Here is a 19,406-nt window from a genome sequence, read left to right on the forward strand (position 1 = left end):
TTCTTTACTTTTTGTGTTTGTTTGTTTTTTATGTATTATTTGTGTGAAAAGTATTATAAACCTATTACAGTACAGTACTATATAGCTGATTGTGTTAGTTGGGTACCTAGGCTAACTTTGTTGGACTCACAGACAAATTGGACTTATGAACGTGCTCTCACAACAGAAATCATTTGTATGTAGAGGACTTACTCTATTATCTCTGAACAAAACCTGTGCAGTGGGGAGTTGGTTCTTTGGGACAGGAGTCCACCTTCTTCCCAAGATTGCTGGTTTCCTCAATAAAGCTATCTTTCCTTTTATGCAACACTTGTCTCTCAGTATTAGATTGTTGAGCAGCGGAACCTGAGTTCAGTAACACCTGTAGGATGGTGGCAGCGAATGGAAAGCATTGGATCAATATGGGAGGTCTTCTTACAAGGAGATGAAAGAGAACCTGCAGGTTTGGGGATGGCTGTGGTAACTTCATTTTTAAAGCATTAAGGATAAGATTCCAGTGGACTAGTTTGAGGAGGGCATGAGGCTATTTGAGGGCATCCATTAAAATAGCTGGGTTAGTCTTTACAGTGGGTGCACAGCAGTGAGGGACCAGGTGTCCAGCTGGCCACCCTTTCCTGTGACCCCACACCCCTAGCTCACACCAGCATCACAGTCATGATGCAATGATGCTCCTGCATACCCCACTTCCTTCAGAAGTGGGAATAACTGTAGGTGGGTTTGGTTCTGGCTTCTTTCTTCCAGTGTCCTCAGGCCACTCAGGGTCTCCCTCCACATGAGGAGGGAGCAGTGAGGAATAGCTGTGAGAGGGGACAGTGATGGAAGGTGTGAGAGTTTCTACTCAGCAGAAAAATATTTTCATTCATTCGCAGAGCAATTTTCAGCTTATTGCATGTTGGGTACTACGTGAGGAACTAATGGGGCTAAAAAAGGAAAAGAAGGTACACTCCATCCTCAAACTGTTCTGGTCTAATGAGAGGGAGAGGGTACATTTATTAGAAACCAGTAGGGAATTAAATGGGGTATAAAATAAAGGTGAAGTAGACTAGAGAGAGAGGTAGGCACAAATAAGAAATAAAATCATCATTTTTCCAAGGATACTTGAGGAATACATATCTTATTTCGCCAACCCTAACATCACCCAGTCACCTTAGCCTCAGGATTCTTTGTGTTTCCCCAGCAAGTACCAATTTTATTGGGAAAGGAGCTGTATAGTTTAACTATCATAAAAAATCTAGACAGATAGTGTGACAATGAATTTTTCTCCCTAATTCTTAAAATTATTTATATGAAAATATTTATAAAGGCATAAGAATTAGATCACATTTGATTGCCCAATTAATAAATTAGCCATATTTAAAAAGGCATAATTATGTGTACTGGAAAATCTAGAACAGATGCCTTATAATATTATTTGTTGCTTTGTCAGTGCCTCTCCTGCCCACCCCACCCCTACTTGGCCAATTCTCTTTGAGAAAGGGGGCCTAAGCTGAGTGATTTAAAAGATTATAAATCAATCTCTGGACTAAATTGGCTGATTCACAAAACTGTTAGCTATTTATATCTAACTTAGACTTGGCTTATAACAACCCAGCAATTGGGAACTCTCTACCGTGGTTTATTGATATCGTGCTGCTAAGATATTTTTGAAATATTTCTCCTGCTTACATAGTCACAGGTATTTCAGAAGATTTTGGACTAGCTGGCCCAAAAGGGCACTCCAAGTTTTGTCGAAGGACCAAGAAGGGGCTACTTCTCTTGGGCAGCAGCAGGAAAGAGGGAGGGAGAATGCAGGAGAGCAGACATTAGACAGCAAGGCTGTCCCCTGGCCTGTGGGATTTAATTTGGTCATTCAATCCATCAGGAATTGTGGGATGTCTGCCACACATCGGCACCAGAACCATGAGAAGCTAGGAAAGAAGCATTCAGTTATGTAGGCTCACAACCTTGAGCGCTTACAGGGGCCAGGCAGGTGAGATCAATGAACTAGTGGGTAGGAGTAAGGGGCACAACCCCCGAGATCTCTTATTTACCTATGTTTAAATTTAATTTTCTATTTATCATAAGGAAATAGTACAAGCATGTTGATAGATGGCAATTGATTCTCCTTTGGTATGAAGAGCACAATAGAGAGTGGTGGTTCCCTGTGGCATGCAGGCCCCATCTAAGGAAGGTGGGAGTGGCAGCTCCAACTAAGCTCTGACTATAGTCAGGCCAGGCATGCCAAAACTCCAATTTTTCAAGCAAAGCCAGATGTCAATTTTTTGGGGTCAGATCTTATTTGTAATGGTGGCATCTACTTAAAATATAAAACACCTTTGGAGCCATAATTCTGTGGCCAAGCCAACCTGGTTTCATTCCCTGAAGAAATGGGCCCTGTCCTTAAGCAAGTTGCCGTATCCCTGGATGAATATAACACATACTAACTTGGGCAGGAAATGAGAATATCTCTGGCATATAATGGTTGTATGATATATGTTCAACCTCTTCCTCTTTCTCATTATGAAACAATATTTTTCCATATCTTTCCTACTCCTATCTAAGAAGGGTGAAATCCCTTCCTCCAGTTGGAGAAAGAAAGTGGGCAAGAAAAGAAACACTGAGAGTTTGTTTTGCTAATGAGGGTGACCAGTTAAGGAGGTTAGTAGAGACCTATATTTCTCTAGAATGGACTCAGGGCCAGAGAATCTGGAGAGGAAGAGAAAGGCTTGGGCAAAGGGGGACAATAAGCAGCAGCAAAGAGATTCAGTTGATGAAGGAAAAACAACTTTAGGAAAAGAGAAGGCAAAACTTAAAGGGACCTCAACATATTTTGCCGTGTGTTATGTACATAATCCCCTGTACACCCAAGACATTTAAAAAATAATCTACAGTCCTCTTCAATGCGTTTGTAGTCCTATTTGTGTTTTCTCCGAGATGAGGATGAAACACAGCCAGGGTTACCTAAGCCTGTGCCACAAAGAGTGGTAATGGCTAAAGGTGACAAAGGTGTGCTGCCTGCATTTTCCAACCAAGAATGGGAGGAACCCAAGGTCTGACAACAGAATGAGATATTTGACCATAAAGGAATGTCATAAAGAGTCGAGGTTCTAGGATTGGTTATGGTAACCAAAAAAGAAGGCTCATTAAAAAGGGAAGATATGAAAGCAGAGGGCAGGGGAGGTGAAGAGGTGCCTGGTGCATCCTGAGGATGGGGGTAAGCAGAAGCTTTATGCCCAGAATATGTCTCATTTTCATGTTAGGAGGGTGGGGCCTGAGTCATCATCAGCTGTAGGTTAGCTTTAATTTAGTCAAGGCTCCAGGCTTTGCTCCCTTACCCTAAGAGTGTCGAAGGACTGTGGGTAAGACCCTCAACATCACATCCTTAGAGACCAGGCTGTCAGACATAGTCACTCCAAGGTTCGGATCTTAGAAACATTTGTAGGCGTGCAATGGGCATTTGTGACTTCACTGGTTATATTTTTTCCTGCCTGTAGAATCTGGTTCTAGACATTCAGAACTAGCCAGTTCTGCTGAGTCAGTTGTCTGTGTGAGCCTGCACACAGCAAACTCACGAGGTTGGCTCCTGAGGAGATGTCTTTGAACCCGGGTTGGGCCACCTGTCTCAGTATACTTACAGAGTGAGAGAGGAGAGGTCCATTGCAGGGGTCCAGAAGTTGCCTCTGGACTGGCTTCCTCACCAGACGCAAAATCCTGGGCAGGCCAACTAACCTGCAGGACCTCAATGTCAAATGAGGACATTTCTGGATCTGCATGTGAAGATTTTACATTTTATATATTTTACATGAGGAAACTAAAGCACAGAGAGGTTAAACAGCTTGTCCAGCGTCACACAGCTAGTGGTCTGGCTCTAGGGTTAACTACTATGCTATATATCTCAGAGATATTATTAACCAAGAAGACAAGAGGCTTTGGAATCAGACAAACCTGGGCCTGCCAGTTCTTAGCTCCATGGCCTTGGGAAAATTAGTTAATGTCTCTGTGCCTCAGTTTCCTCATCTGTAAAACATGGATAATAAACTTATCTATATCAGAGAGTTATTGTTTAGTAATGCACAGGAAGTCATAACACATTATCTAAATATGCTCAATAAACAACTATTATTACTAGATGCAGCCATGGCTAGGGAATGTAGGTGCAGAAATAAAAAGAAGAGATGTAGGAGTAAAGGGTGACAATGAGAGGCCTGGGGATATAGACTCCACAAGAGGACCAACCTTATTTTGCTTTCTCCTATTGATGAAGGTATGTCCTGAATGCCAGAGGATCCTGTGTATAGGGAGTGGAGGCGGGGACCAAAAGTGGGGATAGGTGTGTGCTGGGTGGAACAGTGGACAGTGAATTCTCAGGAACTTCAGTCAAGTGCCCATCTATTCCCATGATGTTCCTGGGCACAGGATGAAGAATCCAGTCTCATCTTAGGACAGTCCACTTTCCAGATCAAATCATTCATGTCCTCAACAACAGATCACAGGAAGTCAACTAATCAAGTGGTGGCTGGCAGTACTCTGCCCCCTGCCTGGTAGCGCAGGTGATGACAGGCCCTTCCAAACAAGCTGGTTTTCCATGTTTAATCCATATGTTCTTTAATGATAACCAGGCTTGTCTGGTCTAGGTGACTTTTAGGCCAAAGATACAGACACTGCCATGCATTATGGAGGGCTGCTTCTCCAAGTACAGGAACAGACTCAACTCTCTATAATCAAGAAGGCTTCAGCTGGCTGTGGATATTAGTTTGGGGATGAGGCCAGGCCTTGGCAAATTTACTTGGCTGGAAAATTATAGCACTAATTAAGCAATCACAGGGAGAACATAGAGCAAGTCACTCATGTTTAAAATTCTGCCCCAGGCTGAGTGTCCCATTCACTGGCCTTGGAGGCAAAGGTACGACATTACTGACTGAGGCCCTTGGGGGCTGATAACAGCCAGTTTCTGGGGAAGAGGCCTGGTCTGCTAACAGCATCTCTTCAGGAACACAGGGGTATTCTCCTAAAATAAACACGCCCCCCTGAGACAGGAGAGTGGTTACACACCCCACCCAGCTGAGGCTCCAGGAGGGTACACCAGCACCCTCTGTCCCCTGAAATGGAATCCACATTGGCCTTTGGACCATACTTCCCTAATATCTCGGAGACCTCTCTTCCTTAACAGCTTGTCCCTTGAATGAATTTCCCTGTGGCTGGGTCTCCTTGTCCCCAGGTTTTAAAAGAAAGCATTAAGATTCCAAGATAAATTTCCTTCTGTAGAAGTCAAAACCATCCCAAATTTGGTGTAGCCCTTTCATTGGAATCTTTCATTGGAATGCTTATGATTTTCTGCTTCAATTTATTTTTACTAGGAAAATATACTGTTCTGGTTCAATGTAAACTATAAACAAAAAAATCTTCCAATAAAGCAAGAATTAAACAATTTAAATTATTTATATAAATACATAAATGATATATATATGCTAAATAATTCATTCTAGATAGTGTGGGATAATAAACACTGATCTGGAGTTCACTGGATTCCAAGGCAAGGGTCAACCCCTTCTACTTGAACATTGAGCTGTTAGATTTGATTCAAATCTGAAGTAACCAGGACAGTAACTCTTAGACTGATGCTTCCCCTGAAGGGAAAGAAAAGTCAGAAAAGGTAAAGATCATGCAACCAGCAGCAGAGAGAATTTGCTGCTCTGACCTTGCCTGGCCCAGCTGGGTCCCTGGATCACTCTATTGGTCTCTTCCATGAGCCTGTGCTGGGTAACAGGAGGGAGACTGTCCAGGGGTGGGGTTTTTGTTGTTTTTGTTGTTTTGTCTTGTTTTCACCCCTTTCTTGTACAATATCCCCCTTTCCAGGTTACACTTCAGGAAAAGATTAGGCAGCTTCTCAATGCTAAGCAGTGGTATATCTTCTAAGTTATCTAAATAAAAGCCATCTTTTTCAAAACTCACACAAGCTTTTTCTTCCAGGGTTCTACCTGCCCAACATCATCGAGCTCCCCTTCTCTTGAGGTGAAAAAGAGCCCAGAGGTTTTAATTTTCCCCGATGCAAGGGAAAAACTGGACCAGGTTTTGGAGTCATCCTAGCTCTGAGACCTACCAGCTGAATCTCAGTTTCTTCACAGTAGACAGTAATCCTACCCATCCCACTGAGATGGGAGGGTTAAATGAAAGTATCCATATGTCTCCTAGCACATAGAAAACATTCAGTGTTAGCTGTGGCTACTATGATTATTTCTTCTGGTATTACTAAAAGGGCAAGTGGCCCTTTCAACCATGTGGCAAACTGATTACCTAAAGAAAGTTTTGATTATATGCTTTGTATATTTCATATGGGGGAATATAAGCCATTAGACATTCAATCAAAGAATTGGATTCTGGGACTTCCCTGGTGGCTCAGTGGTTAAGACTCTGTGCTCCCAATGCATGGGGCCAGCATGCATGCTGCAACTATGAGTTCACATGCCACAACTAAGAAGCCAGCAAGCTGCAACTCAGCAGCCCGTGAGCTGCAACTCAGGAGCCCACCTGCTGCAACTAAGACCTGGTGCAACCTAATTAATTAATTATTAAAAAAAGAAGAATTGGATTCTGTTAGACAGCTGGGTTACAGACTCACCTTGGCCATTCATCAGCCACCAACCTTGGCACATTATTTATCTCCAAGAGTCTGTTCCTTTCTTTTCCAGCTGGGCCAATCATACCTGCCCACCAGGCCTCACAGAGCTGTTGAAAGGAGACACAAGATGGCCTGGGTAAAAGTGGTTTGGAAAAGGTTTCAAGTACTATCCAGAGTGAAAGATATTATTGTTGGGATGTGGGAAGCTGAGCTTCTGTGAGCATATTTTGATTTGCATTTGAACTTGGGGGCAGGCATAAAGAATGCCAGTCCTGCTCATTTTTGTAGCCCTAGGACACTCCATAGGTGTTCAAAATGTTGATTTACTTTTTAAAGAAACCAGCTAGGAATCTTGAACCTCTCTCCTTTGGCTCTCTCCTTTCCCTTCTCTAGGGTTTGAATTTTCTTCCCATATAATTTAATTTCACTGTTGGCAGCCACTATTGGTTTCACCTATTATGAAAAGAATCCTCTTATGTTAAGAGGCCATGAGCCTGGAACACTGGAAGCAATCACCACTGTTCTACACTTGGACGTCAACATGGAAATTACTTTCTGTGGCAGACATCCTCTCTGCATTGGAAGGGAAACCTGCCAGAGTGGGGCAGGTTGCAGATGCCTGACAAACCCTTCAACAGATTCTACTGTGCTTGGGATCAAGTCCAGAGTCCTCAAGGTGAACTTGAGGCCTCCCTGGACCAGTTCCTGCCCTATTGTCTAGCCTGATTCTCAGGCCTGAACTTACTTCTTTCGGGATGTCTTCTCAGTTCCTTGAATGCGATACCCTCTCTCTTAAATCTGGGCACTCCTCTCCATCACCTTGGATGTCATAGCTCCAATCTCCCCATCATCATGACTTCTCTCCCTAGATTTGCTTTAGTTTGTCTTGTTGATAGTAGGGTGGATTCTGTTTCGCGTGAAGATGTATGAATCACCCAAAGTCCATAGTTTACATTAGAGCTCACTTTTGGTGTTGTACTTTCTATGGGTTTGGACAAATGTAATAACATTTATACACCATTGTGGTATCACACAGAGTAGTTTCACTGCCCTAAAAATCCTCTGTACTCTGTTTATTCATCTCTCGTTCTCCCCTAACCCTTGGCAACCACTGATCTTCTTAGTGTCTGCATATTTTTGCCTTTTCTAGAATGTCATATATTTGGAATCATACTAGCCTTTTCAGATTGGCTTCTTTCACTTAGTAATATGCATTTAAGGTTCTTCCATGTCCTTTCATGACTTAATATCTCATTTCTTGTTAGTGCTGGAAAATATTTCATTGTATGAATGTACCACAGTTTATTTATCCATTTACCTATTGAATGACATCTTGGTAGTTTCCAGTTCTGGGAAATTATGAATAAAGCTGCTATAAACATCCATGTGGAGGCTTTTGTGTGGAGATGAGTTTTCAACTTCTTTGGAGAAATGTCAAGGAGTACAATTTATGGATCATGTGATAAGAGTGTGTTTAGTTTTGTTAGAAACGGCCAAACTGTCTTTTTTTAAAATTTATTTATTATTTATTTATTTTTTGCCTGCGTTGGGTCTTCGTTGCTGTGCGCGGGCTTTCTCTAGTTGCGTCAAGTGGGGCCTACTCTTGGTTGCGGTGTGCCAGCTTCTCATTGCAGTGGCTTCTCTTGTTGCGGAGCATGGGCTCTAGTCACACAGGCTTCAGTAGTTGTGGCTCTTGGGCTCTAGAGTGCAGACTCAGTAGTTGTGGCACACAGGCTTAGCTGCTCCACGGCATGTGGGATCTTCCCAGACCAGGGATCAAACCCGTGTCCCCTGCATTGGTAGGCAGATTCTTAACCACTGCGCCACCAGAGAAGTCCCAAACTGTCTTTCAAATTGGCTATACCATTCTTCTGACCTTTTAAGGCACAGCCTGGTCAGCTGTGCCAGGAGACAGCATGGACTTCTTGGCAGCAAGTACCCCAATTCCAATGTCCAAAGATCTTGAGCTATCTGTTGTGTCTATGTGCATGATCCCAGACCAGGGCAGCACAGGGCAAATACCCTGTGTTTCATACACAATTAACCAATTGTGTGTTATTGGTGTGTCTGAACTGAGGCAACATATATTGTATTTAACTTACCTATTGCTCTGAGGGCCACTGAGAGCCAGAGAAGTGCAACTCTATGTTTGCTACATGTGCACTTGTATGAACAGGGCAAGCATGGGTGTCCCTTCTTTGAAAATGCCCCTAGACACCATCCAGCTGTGTCTCTTTCTCATTCCTGTTGCTCTCCTACCGACTAGCTGCTCATTCCTCCTTGTTCATTGGGGATTCTCCCCCAAATCATGGGTTTCCTTTTCTCTCACCACCATAATATTCAGCCCGTGACTTCTCAGGTCCTCGACCTTCTCATTTCCAACAAGCTTCGTCCAGCAACCCACTCCCATCATCACCTCAGAGCCCTCATATCAATAAAATCCACACTCCTCAGAAATCTCAGTTTCAAACAAGTTACTCTTTCAATACCACAATTTATGTTTTCCGATTCATCCACCACAACTCTTTGAATTCAACCCCTCCCATCCCTTGATCCCGCCTCTTTCCCATGACCCACCAGCGCCCCCCCATCCCCGTTTTCTCAACTTCTCTCTTTTAATGTCCTCCTAGGGTCCATCTTCCCATCACACCCTCACACTTCCTTTTGTTAATTACTCCTCACCGGCAAATCGAAATCCTGAGCGAATTTCACTCTGCCTTCTCTGTGTCTATCCTGAGCGGCTCCAAGTTGCTGCTTAATAACCACCAACATGGCTGATTGGCTCCATTTCAAACCATCATCTTAAGCTGTACAGTGGCGCATGTTCTCCTGACACACCTGCCATGCTTTCCTAGTTAAAGTTTCTCTTTTCTGTAATGACATTTCAGACCTTCTCCTGTCTTCAAATCTTCCACACTCTTTCCCCCTGAATCCTGGCTAATGAGGTAGCGTCAAGCACCCTGAGAATACAGCAGCCAGAGGGGAACTCCCTCATCTCATGCCAATCTAGAAACACTTCTGAATTTGTACTGGCTTCTGCTTCATTTCTACTGTAGAGAAGAAAGCCTCTCTCTCCTAACAATAATCTACCTTCCTTGGGCTCTGGATGGGCTCACCTCTCAAGGAGTTTATTGCTTTAATTATTATCTTCTCCTGCATCATCACGCCATTAGAGTCCCTCCTCTCCACTGCATTCATTTTTGTTTTTGTTTTTATTTGGGGGAGGGGGTGGTGGGAGAGTATAATTTACATATAACAACATACATACAAATAACATCCCAGAAATTCATTTCATGTTCTGTTCCAGTCAATCCTCACCCCCATGGGCAACCATTGCTCTGATTACTATGACCATAGATGATATTTTCCTGCTTTTGGCCATTCTATAATTGGAATTGTATAGAATGTACCCTTTTGTATCTGGCTTCTTTTGCTCAATATAATGTTTTTTTTTAGATTAATCCATGTTGTTGTGTATATCAGTAGTTTTTATTGCTGGGTGGTATTCACAATTACCACAATTTGTTTACCCGTTCATCTCTCGAGGGACCTTTGGGCTGTTTCCATGTCTGGGTTATTATAAATAAGGCTGTTCTGGATAATTTGTGCACAGGTCTTTCTGTGGGCATATGTTTCATTTTCTTTGCATTTCTGGCCATAGGATGGTATGTGTTTAATTCTGTAAGAAACTACCAAACTACCAAGCACTTTAAAGTGGCTGTACCATTTTGCATTCTCATAAAAGTGATGTATGAGAGTTCCAGGTACTTTACTTCTTCACCAGATAGATAATCAGTCATTTTGATTCTAGTGATGCAAACAGAGCTTAAGACAGTGCTTGGCATAAATTTACCCTCAAGAGGGATGAGCAGTTGTTATTATCAGAGTAAAAGTGCTCAGACATTTTAAAGGAAGGGCATCTAAGTTCCTTCTTTCCTATAACCATAGTGCACTATTCTTCTTGTTCTAACCCTCCAAAAACCACATCATAATAACCCCCAGTATTGACCATACATCTATTTAAGTATTATCATGTTTAAATAGATGTTCTTAAATCTATTTAACTACTGTCATGGCTTTTTAAGGAGGACAGGGCAGAGACATCACCAATGCTTCCCACATAAACAGCAAGTGCTCAATAAATAGCACAGGTTCATCTTTCTCCTGCAGCTGCCTAGAGTGTAACCCTCTACCTTATTTGCTCTGGGATCTGTCCCCATACCCTGATGTCACCACCTCTTTGGGGCTGTACAGCCCCATGGGGACCTCAAACCCTGCCCCTTTTTTTTTTAACATCTTTATTGGAGTATAATTGCTTCACAATGGTGTGTTAGTTTCTGCTTTATAACAAAGTGAATCAGTTATACATATACATATGTTCCCATATCTCTTCCCTCTTGCATCTCTCTCCCTCCCACCCTCCCTATCCCACCCCTCTAGGTGGTCACAAAGCACCGAGCTGATCTCCCTGTGCCATGCGGCTGCTTCCCACTAGCTATCTATTTTACGTTTGTTAGTGTATATATGTCCATGCCACTCTCTCACTGTCACAGCTCACCCTTCCCCCTCCCCATATCCTCAAGTCCATTCTCTAGTAGGTCTGTGTCTTTATTCCCATCTTACCCCTAGGTTCTTCATGACCTTTTTTTGTTTGTTTTTTCCTTAGATTCCATATATATGTGTTAGCATACGGTATTTGTTTTTCTCTTTCTGACTTACTTCACTCTGTATGACAGACTCTAAGTCCATCCACCTCACTACAAATAACTCAATTTCGTTTCTTTTTATGGCTGAGTAATGTTCCATTGCATATATGTGCCACATCTTCTTTATGCATTTATCTGTCGATGGACTCTTAGGTTGTTTCCATGTCCTGGCTATTGTAAACAGAGCTGCAATGAACATTTTGGTACATGACTCTTTTTGAATTATGGTTTTCTCAGTGTATATGCCTAGTAGTGGGATTGCTGGGTCATATGGTAATTCTATTTGTAGTGTTTTAAGGAACCTCCATACTGTTTTCCATAGTGGCTGTATCAATTTACATTCCCACCAGCAGTGCAAGAGGGTTCCCTTTTCTCCACACCCTCTCCAGCATTTACTGTTTCTAGACTTTTTGATGATGGCCATTCTGACTGGTGTGAGATGGTATCTCATTGTAGTTTTGATTTGCATTCCTCTAATGATTAATGATGTTGAGCATTCTTTCATGTGTTTCTTGGCAATCTGTATATCTTCTTTGGAGAAATGTCTATTTAGGTCTTCTGCCCATTTTTGGATTGGGTTGTTTGTTTGTTTGTTTTTGTTATTGAGCCGCATGTGCTGCTTGTAAATTTTGGAGATTAATCCTTTGTCAGTTGCTTCATTTGCAAATATTTTCTCCCATTCTGAGGGTTGTCTTTTGGTCTTGTTTATGGTTTCCTTCTGACAACCAATCAGCAGGTCCCCGACAAACTGCACCTTTTCTAGTCCGAAAATCTGGGTGTCCCTAGACACAGCTTCTCTGACAGTGCGCTCAGGCACTGAGGCCCGAACTGGGCCAGGCACGTGCTGGGCTCCAGGCGCCATCGCAGCTGCTCCTGAGCTAGCGAGGGGGGGACGTGCTCCTTGGGCAACGCCTGCACCCCAAATCCTCCTCCCTTTCCTACGTTTTTTCTCCTTCCCTTGCCCATGTTTATCTCTTCCAGGCCCCTCTCCACTGGCCTCCTCCCTGGCCCCCCAACCTGGGTAGGGAAGGGGGTGGCAGGAGCGCCGGACTCAGCACTGCACGCCCAGCCTGCGGAGAGACAGGGTGCGTGGTGGCTGGCGCTGTGCGGGAGGGTCCACGATGCCTGAGAACGGCTCCTTCGCCAACTGCTGCGAGGAGGGCGGCCGAGCGGAGAGCCGGGTCTGGACTGGGGCAAGAGGCGCGCGGCCCTCCGGGACCCCCAGGCCGCCCTGGGTGGCACCCGCGCTGTCCGCCGTGCTCATCGTCACCACCACGGTGGCCGTCGTGGGCAACCTCCTGGTCATCCTCTCGGTGTTCGGGAACCGCAAGCTCCGGAACGCAGGTGAGCGCCACGCCCGCTGCTGCGTCGGGCCCCTCTCTGGTGTCTGGTCTTGCCCCTGACCCTGATCCTGTCCCTCGTCAGGGCCCCGCACCGCGTTCCCTTCTCTCTCACCAGTCCCCGAGTTTGGTCTTGAACTCAAAAGTTAGGGTGAGTTGCTGCCTTTCCCCGACTTGCGGCTGTAGCCAATGGGCCAGGAAGCACTTGGCGCATCAGTGCCAGCGTGAATCGGGAGAAGTTTTTCTTGTGCACTTTTCGGCAGACCGGGGCGCTGTGGAAATCCAAGCAGCTGGAAGCCATAGCTCTCCAAGGCGCTCCAATGTGTGCAGGTCCCCATGGTGCCCCTCCCTGGCCACAGAAATCTCACCATCTTCAACCCCTCCCTCGCCTGCCAAGCACTGTGGTTCACGCAGTAGGTGCTTAGGAAATATTTGCTGAGACAATGAGTGAATTAATGGAAACGCTCCAGTGAATTTTCATCCTAGACGTATCTCCTCATCTTGGTTCCGAACAAGAGAGTGCCAAAAGCAGACATCTGCAGCCTCTGCTTGGATGGAACTAAATTGTTTTGCGATAACCGTGGTCAATCCTGAGAATATTTGGGGGTTTAGTGTTGCAATCCTGAGAATATTTTTCCGCTTTCAATCCACTCTCATTTCAACTTTCCCATACTCAGGTGTACCAGGGAACAAAACCAGAGGGAGGGAGCCTCTAAACTCTCGCCCTGAGGGTCACTGGAGCACACTGACCATTCCTGCTTGGGGAGAAGCTCAATGACCTGTTTGTCAATTTGTTATTTCCCAGTTTGGGTCTTAGGGGCAACTCAAATATTAGAGTGAATTAAAATGAAAAGATAGCAGAAAGCCAACTATATAGCTTAAGCATGCTTTTCTAAGGAGGCTGACCATTCAGAAAGGCTATTTTTAACAAATTGTTATATATATTTTATGTGGCCCTGTGACTCCATGATTTTTATCTAAAGAACAAACAAAAAATAAAAATGTGAGCTTCTGTGCATACTATTGGAAACTTCATATTATTAAGAAGAAGTAACTGTATGGTGACAGATGGTAGCTAGACTTATCACAGTGATCATTTTGAAATGTTAAGAAGCATCGAATCCCTGTATTGTGCCCTAGGAACTAACATATTGTTATAGGTTAATTATACTTCAAAAACAAACAAACAAACTCACAGACAAAGAGTGGATTTGTGGTTACCAGAGGCAGGAGCTGAGGGGAGAGGGAACTGGGAGAAGGCAGTCAAAAGGCGCAAACTTCCAGTTACAAGATAAATAAATACTAGGGTTGTAATGTACAACAGGCTACATATAACTAACTCTGCTGTGTGTTACATATGAAAGTTGTTAAGAGAGTAGATCCTAGTTCTCACCACAAGGAAAAATGTCTTTTTTTTCTATTTCTTTTTGTATCTATATGAGATGACGGATGTTCACTAAACTTATTGCGGTAATCATTTCATGGTGTATATAAGTCAAATCATCATGCTGTATACCTTAATCTTATACAGAGCTGGATGTCAATTATATCTCAATAAAACTGGAAGAAAAAAGTAAGCTTTCTAACTCAGTCATTTCAGTAGTGGATGCTGGTATTATCTACAGTAACTTTTTCAAGATATTACTGTGTCCTTTGAGTAGAGGCTTATCTACTAGGAAAGAGCAGGTTACTATCAGAAAGCTGTGCTTAGTATTTCCATCCTATCGCCCTTTTGTAGCAGCCACAAGAATTCATTTCCTGCCCAGGGAGGCAAGGAGGAGGCAGGGCCTCTCTTCCTGACTAGCAGGGTGTTTAGAGGAGACCCGGTGGGCTGCCTACCACGGGCAGGGTGGCTGAAGGTGGAGGGTGCTTCTTCCTTTTGCCTGAAGGAGACAAGCTTATTCTCCCCTCCTCCGTCCCGAGAAGGGCTGGCCTCTTCTGCTCTCCTAGCGAAGTTCATGGAAACCTTATTGATTTGGCCCGGGTGGGTAATGAGCATGTTAAATTGCTGGCACACCGTATGTCCTATCCTTCCTAACTCCCTTTGAGTCTGCTACAGCCCAGCACCAGAAAAAATTTTAACACTTTATCTAAATGATATTAATTCCTGACACATTCATTAAAGGCTGTTCCGGTCACACAACCAATTTTTATTTGACCCATGGCTTTATTGATGATAGTCATACATACTATGAAAAATCATCGTATTAATGTAAACTAAATAACTTTGGCAGATTGAGATTTCAAAAGATGCCTGAAAACCTACAGCAGTTTGAATAGTTAGCACCCATTCCACTATTAATCATGTCTTCTCTTACTGAAGAGTATGGACTTACTTTAAGAAACATTTATCTTAGAGCTTTCTGTAATTGAGTCTGGTTCCTTAATTCATTGCTATTAAGAAAATAGGGGGCTTCCCTGGTGGCGCAGTGGTTGAGAGTCCACCTGCTGATGCAGGGGACACGGGTTCATGCCCCGGTCCGGGAGGATCCCACATGCCGCGGAGCGCCTGGCCCGTGAGCCATGGCCGCTGAGCCTGCGCATCTGGGGCCTGTGATCCGCAATGGGAGAGGCCACAACAGGGAGAGGCCCACATACCACAAAAAAAAAAAAAAAAAAGAAAAAGAAAATAGGGCTGTGACAATGAGAACATGTGTATTTCCAATGACTAAGGCACACAGCCCATACTGAAGTCACAGCAGCATTCTTAGCAGGTGTCAGTATCCTCTACTTGACTATTACAAACCCAGTTTCTCCGTGCAGCAGACTCTCATCATTCATAACAGGGATGTTCCTGATAGCGGGGTAGGTGATTAGATTAACTGTCCTTTTTGAGGGAGGAACTCCCCTGTCTTCAGGTTCTGTTGCTCATGGTTTGGGTTGACTTTTTCAGAAATGGCACTAGAGCAAGGCAGACAGGAAGGGATGGAGGGAAGATGGGGGCAGATTCAGCGCACTGCCCCAACTTAGAAGGTAAGGCCAGGTGTGTGTTACACTCTTTGCTATGTTTCCAGAGCCTTACACATTGCGTGGCACTGGTGGCATTTCATATTTCTCAGTGTGTGCTTTCTGAGGCCTGCCACACTCCAGGCTCTCCTGACAGCGTCTGAGGACTTTTCCTTGTGCCCGCCCCTGTCACTCATCCCCACCCCGGACCTCACCAATGTTCATCCCTGTATTTTCTCTCTCTTCCTCTCCTGCTCTCACAGAACTTTCCTCCATCAAGTTCCTTCTCTCTCTTCTGTATTTTCAATTTCTGTCTCTGTCCCTTTAGCTCACACACACACACACAGGGCTCCTTTGTTTAAAAGAAAAAAATATTTCCAACTTCAGGGCTATCTTTCTCCTTCTCTTTTCAGCCAGACATCTTAATATAACAGTTTACATCCATTAATCAGCTCATTGCTTCCCATTTCTTCCTCAGCCCCCTGGGGTCTGCCCTCATGGGAAATGCCCCTCTATGCTGTGTGTGACACTGAGGGCCACTCCCTCCTTGAGACCTTCCATTCCCTCGGCTTATCTGATGCTAGTTTTTGGACCTCCTTCCTCTCTTCCTCTCTCAGACACCTGATCCCTGGGAGTCCTCTTTGGTTCCTTCATTCCTCAAGCCCTCCTGATTTTTGTCTCATAGTGTCTCTCCATTTCCCCCTTTCCTGCCCCCTACTCCTACTGCCCCAATTTACACCCTCATCCTCCCTTGAGCAAACCATGTCCATAGTCACCAGACAGCTTTCCCCACTACTCTACCCACCCTGTTACCACGGCCAGGGTCACCCCTGCCTCCAGGGACCACCCTCCATCTACAGAACGGTGTCCAGCTCCAGAGCACGGCTGGAACAAGCCTCCGGGACCTGCCTAACCCCCTCAATGTCACAGACTTGTCTCACTTCTCCCCCTCAATGTGACACGAGCTGCTGTCGCTCCCACACGGTCTGTGTTCTTTTTTTTTTAATTGGGGCATAGTTTTACAATGTTGTGTCAGTTTCTGCTGTACAATGAAGTGAATCAGCTATATTTATGCACATATCCCCTCCCTCTTGGACCTCCCTGCCCCCCGCCATCCCATCCATCTAGGTCGATGCTCTATCCTCATCTTGGGAAGCTCCCTGCCTCTTTTCGGCTATTGAATATCTCTTTCAAACCCCTTCCTCAGCTCCCCTGCTGGTGGTTGATTTTTATCATTAATAGTATAAAAGGTGTGGTTACTGTCTTCCCCCCCTCCCAGGCCCAGCCCAGGCTCCCGCATGCCCTCCCCATACAACACCTCCCTCACTGTATTGCTCTTAGTTTTTTTTCTCTCCCCACTGGACTGTGAGATCCTTGAAAGCAGAGACTTTTATTCCATTTGTAAAACTGAATATAGATTTACTGAAACAAATTGAAGTGGACAAGATACCAGGAAAGCAGTGAGACAGAAAGTATTAATTTTGCTTCATGCACCGCTACTCAGCACCGCTCACGCCATCAGTACAATTCTCATGGAACTGAATTGCTTGGAGCACTGAAAGCCCAAAGTACACCTGACTCTTGTCCTCAGACACTGACTGGCACCTGCACTAGGGTGTATCTTGATCCCTGCTGTTCCTGTGTGGCCCGTGGGCTCCCTAAAATTGTGCCCCAGTGACTCCTTCGGGAGTTTGTCTTTTTTTTAAAATTTTTATTGCAGTATAGTTGATTTACAATGTTGTGTTAGTTTCAGGTATACAGCAAAGTGCATTAGTTATACATATATATATGTCCACTCATTTTTTTTTAAATTTTTTCCCATATAGGTTATTACAGAGTATTGAGTAAAGTTCCCTGTGCTATACAGCAGGTTCTTACTAGTTATCTATTTTATATATAGTAGTGTGTATATGCCTCTTGCCAGTCTGGCTGGAGGCTGCCCACTTTAAACTGCCTGTAAAATTGAGCCTCCTGCCCTTACCTGCACCATCCTGACTGTCAGCCACACAGAAGAGAGCTGAGAGAAACGTGTCCTTACTGTAACATCGAGATAGACTCCATCAGCAAGGGGAAAGCACAACAGCATTCATGATTCTTGGCCCATCAGCACAGGGACCCTAATTTCCCTGGTGACGATCAAGAGCCATCGTCTGACAATGGATGTTTGTACTGCAGATGGATTCAGAGGCTGTCGGAGAGGTGTTATTAGTGAGCAGATGCATATCCATACCTAGGACATCCCTGTGATTTGTAAGGAAAAAGGATGTGGACTATTTGACAGGAAAACATGGAGGATTTGCTTGCTGAGCACCCAGGTCCTCGTCCGGAATCCACTCTGTCCTCTGGATGCCCAGTGATGCGTGGAGTCTGCATCATCTCTTATCCAGAACCGATGACTGCATTGCAGACTTCCTGATGGGGATTTTCAGCCTGGCACGTGTTGGCATCCCCAGTTACATTAGAGCAGAGCCCGCCACGCGGCCCCTTTTCCTCCCACTTGTTGATCGAGGAGGTAAATGATGATTGAATAAGCAGGCTGGCCCTAGGCAAAAGCTCTTGAAAGGCCTGGAGGAAATATTTAATAGACCCACAGCCCCTGCCCTTCAGGTGTTACAAGGTAAGGTCGAGCCCACTTCATCCAGGCTCTATCCTACCGCCGAGTACTCCTGGAGATGCACCTTGGTGACAGGCGTCTTTTAACCTGCTTAGCTTTCAGGCTTCGGAGGGCTTCTTATCAACTGAAAACCAAACTGGGCTACATTGGACTCCTTCCCTGATATTGCCTGAACTTTCCAACTTCACATTTTGGCTCTGAATACTTCTTTTCTCTTTACCAGGCAAAAAGGAAAGCATTTTAAATCTCTTAATTATGTCTTTAGCCAAATAATCAGGAAAGCGCATAATCCTTGTTAATTCCTCCCATAGAGTCCTTAGCAGCCCTGTGTGTGAACACTTTCATGTTAGACTGTCTTTTTCTTCCCCTGCACAAAGTCGGAGTCTGTATTTAGCATGATATGCAGCAAAACTCAGAAGATCCTGATGCTGCTGTTAGGTCTTACAGTTTAAAATACTTATGGCTGAAAGAGGAAAAGTTAGGGAATTGGGAAGTAAAGTTGCAGTTCTGAGGGTGTTTACACTCTAGATGCAATGTCCTAATTTCTTCATCGTCCTCACCCTATAGGACTTCTCACGTCTTATCTCCCAGGGAGCTTAGTCCAAACTTATGATCCTCTTTCTTGTTCTTTGTAATAATAATATAAAACTGTTATTGTATATAATTATAATAATATAAAAACTAATAATAATATAAATAATAATGCAGCTGATAACATAAAAATTACAATAATAAATAATAGCTAAGATTGTTATGTGTAGGGTTATCAGATGCAAACTATTATATATAGAATGGATCAACAACAAGGTCCTACTGTATAGCACAGGGAACTATATTCAATATCCTGTGATTAAACCATAATAGAAAAGAATATAAAAAGGGACGTATATATACGTATAACCGAATCGCTTTGCTGTATAGCAAACATTAACACAACATTGTAAATCAACTATACTCCAATGAGAAAAAGATTGCTATGTGCTTATTATGTGTCAGATACAAGCCTCTCTCACTTAAAAGAGAGAGAAAGAGAAAAGAAAACAAAATATCTTACACAATCTCTCCATCAAAGGATAGCCCTTTCCAAGTACCAGTCCATTTCTCTCCGTTTCTTTTGAAGGCAAAGCTGGGTGGGAGGGCAGCCTCCAGTGCAAAAGTTTATCCTCCAACACTCAACAGAATTCGCCCTTGCTAACATCACT

General features: G+C 44.0%; 1 protein-coding gene across 1 annotated transcript in view; it reads left to right on the top strand.

Moving 5' to 3' along the window:
* Positions 1 to 12,182: 12,182 nt before the first annotated feature.
* The window catches only part of MTNR1B (melatonin receptor 1B), a gene marked incomplete at its 3' end in the record, with an annotated part of 45,821 nt that continues 38,597 nt past the window's right edge, over positions 12,183 to 19,406 (top strand). Inside the window, 1 exon segment of the mRNA XM_081240704.1 lies at positions 12,183 to 12,648. Coding sequence (XP_081096830.1) covers positions 12,426 to 12,648 — 223 coding nt within the window. The 5' untranslated portion in view covers positions 12,183 to 12,425.

The sequence above is a fragment of the Mesoplodon bidens genome (genome assembly GCF_964165515.1).
Source record: "Mesoplodon bidens genome assembly, chromosome: 7".
NCBI classification, from domain to species: Eukaryota; Metazoa; Chordata; class Mammalia; order Artiodactyla; family Ziphiidae; genus Mesoplodon; species Mesoplodon bidens.